The sequence below is a fragment of the Solanum tuberosum genome, unplaced genomic scaffold (genome assembly GCF_000226075.1).
Source record: "Solanum tuberosum cultivar DM 1-3 516 R44 unplaced genomic scaffold, SolTub_3.0 scf00179, whole genome shotgun sequence".
In the NCBI taxonomy this organism is placed as follows: Eukaryota; Viridiplantae; Streptophyta; class Magnoliopsida; order Solanales; family Solanaceae; genus Solanum; species Solanum tuberosum.
This window is the reverse complement of record NW_006239105.1, coordinates 269,878-271,125: the sequence shown is the minus strand read 5'-3', so window position 1 is coordinate 271,125 and position 1,248 is coordinate 269,878. Positions and strand designations below refer to the sequence as shown.

The window sequence follows — 1,248 nt, the reverse complement described above, 5'->3', positions numbered from 1 at the left end:
TCTACCGAGGCAAAGAATGAAGGGCAAGTGAATCTAATGTTTTTCATTTTCAATACTTTTCTTCAATGCAAAAAAAGGAAAGAACATAAATTTCTAGGCTCCCCAAGTTATTTTAAAACACAATTTCCTATATAAAGTTGTTGGTGTTAAGACCAAAAATCACAATTTTACTTTCACAATTTCTTAGTGATAGTTTAGACATGACAACAAGGATCAGCAAGGGTTATCAAAGGATTGACATGGTGAAAATGAAGAATGCGAGGAACTTACAAGTTACGTTTTCTAAGCGACGTGCTGGTCTGTTCAACAAGGCTAGTGAACTTTGTACGCTATGTGGTGCTGAAATTGTCATTGTGGTATTTTCCTTGGGCGATAAAGGAGTTTTCTCCTTTGGTCACCCTAGCATTAACACGTTGGTGTAGAGGTTCCTTGGGAGGAACCTCCCTTTACAAAATAACGATGTCCACAATTAACAAATCGTGGCTCGTAGAGAAGCTGGTATTCGTGAGATCAATACCAAGCTCATAAACCTCGAGGGGATTCTCCAGATGGAGAAAAATTGTGGAGAATCCCTTCGAGAAATTAGGAAGAGAGCTAATGGTGTATGGTGGGAATCTCCTATGGAAGAACTTAACTTATTCCAACTTCAACACTTGAAGAAGGCATTGGAAATTCTAAAGCAAAAGGTTGAAAAAGAGGCACAAATGGTGAATAATAATGCATTCCCATTTCAAACATTGAGAAGTGCCTGGACTCCTCCTAATTGTACTAGGTAAAGTTCTTCATATGGACTCAATGTTGGTGGACCCTTTGCTAATAGGGTTAGTGGATCTACTTCTTCCATAGTTCCCAATTACTAGTGTGCGTGTTATGGAATTGTCGAAAGTAAAATTAAAAACTTAAGTATTATATTATGTGTCTAGGTTCATTTGTCATTTGAGATGTTCATCATGAAATGTTCATGAGTTATGATTCAGTCGAAGTTAGTACTAAGTGTTGTGTGATAACGTCCAAATATACTTCTTGGAAAGAAATATAATCTATCGTATGCAATATATTTACCCAACTATGAGTCGGGGTCGATCCCACAGAGAATATGGAAGAATATTGTCAATAGCAAATATTTAACTCGATAGTCGTTATTTAAAAAAGGGGAGGGGGGATTTAAATTGAAATAAAAATAAAAAGAATAAAAATAGCTTGAACTAAGTATTTATTTATATTTAGATTATTAGAAATAACTAGGAA

The 1,248-nt window shown here is 35.5% G+C and overlaps 1 protein-coding gene across 1 annotated transcript; it reads left to right on the top strand.

Annotated features, from left to right (window-relative positions):
* Positions 1–200: 200 nt before the first annotated feature.
* LOC102605777 (agamous-like MADS-box protein AGL62) lies at positions 201–776 on the top strand. Its single transcript, XM_006354628.1, has 2 exons — positions 201–412; positions 491–776. Exons 1-2 carry the CDS (start codon positions 201–203, stop codon positions 774–776), a joined length of 498 nt encoding a protein of 165 aa, XP_006354690.1.
* The last annotated feature ends 472 nt before the right edge of the window (positions 777–1,248 follow it).

What these genes read in the sequence shown, in the direction of transcription:
- LOC102605777 (XM_006354628.1), top strand. Translation starts at nt 201, where the DNA reads ATGACAACAAGGATCAGCAAGGGTTATCAAAGGATTGACATGGTGAAA. An exon ending in GGTCACCCTAGCATTAACAC is followed by an intron (nt 413 to 490) that starts GTTGGTGTAGAG and finishes CGTGGCTCGTAG; the next exon opens with AGAAGCTGGTATTCGTGAGA.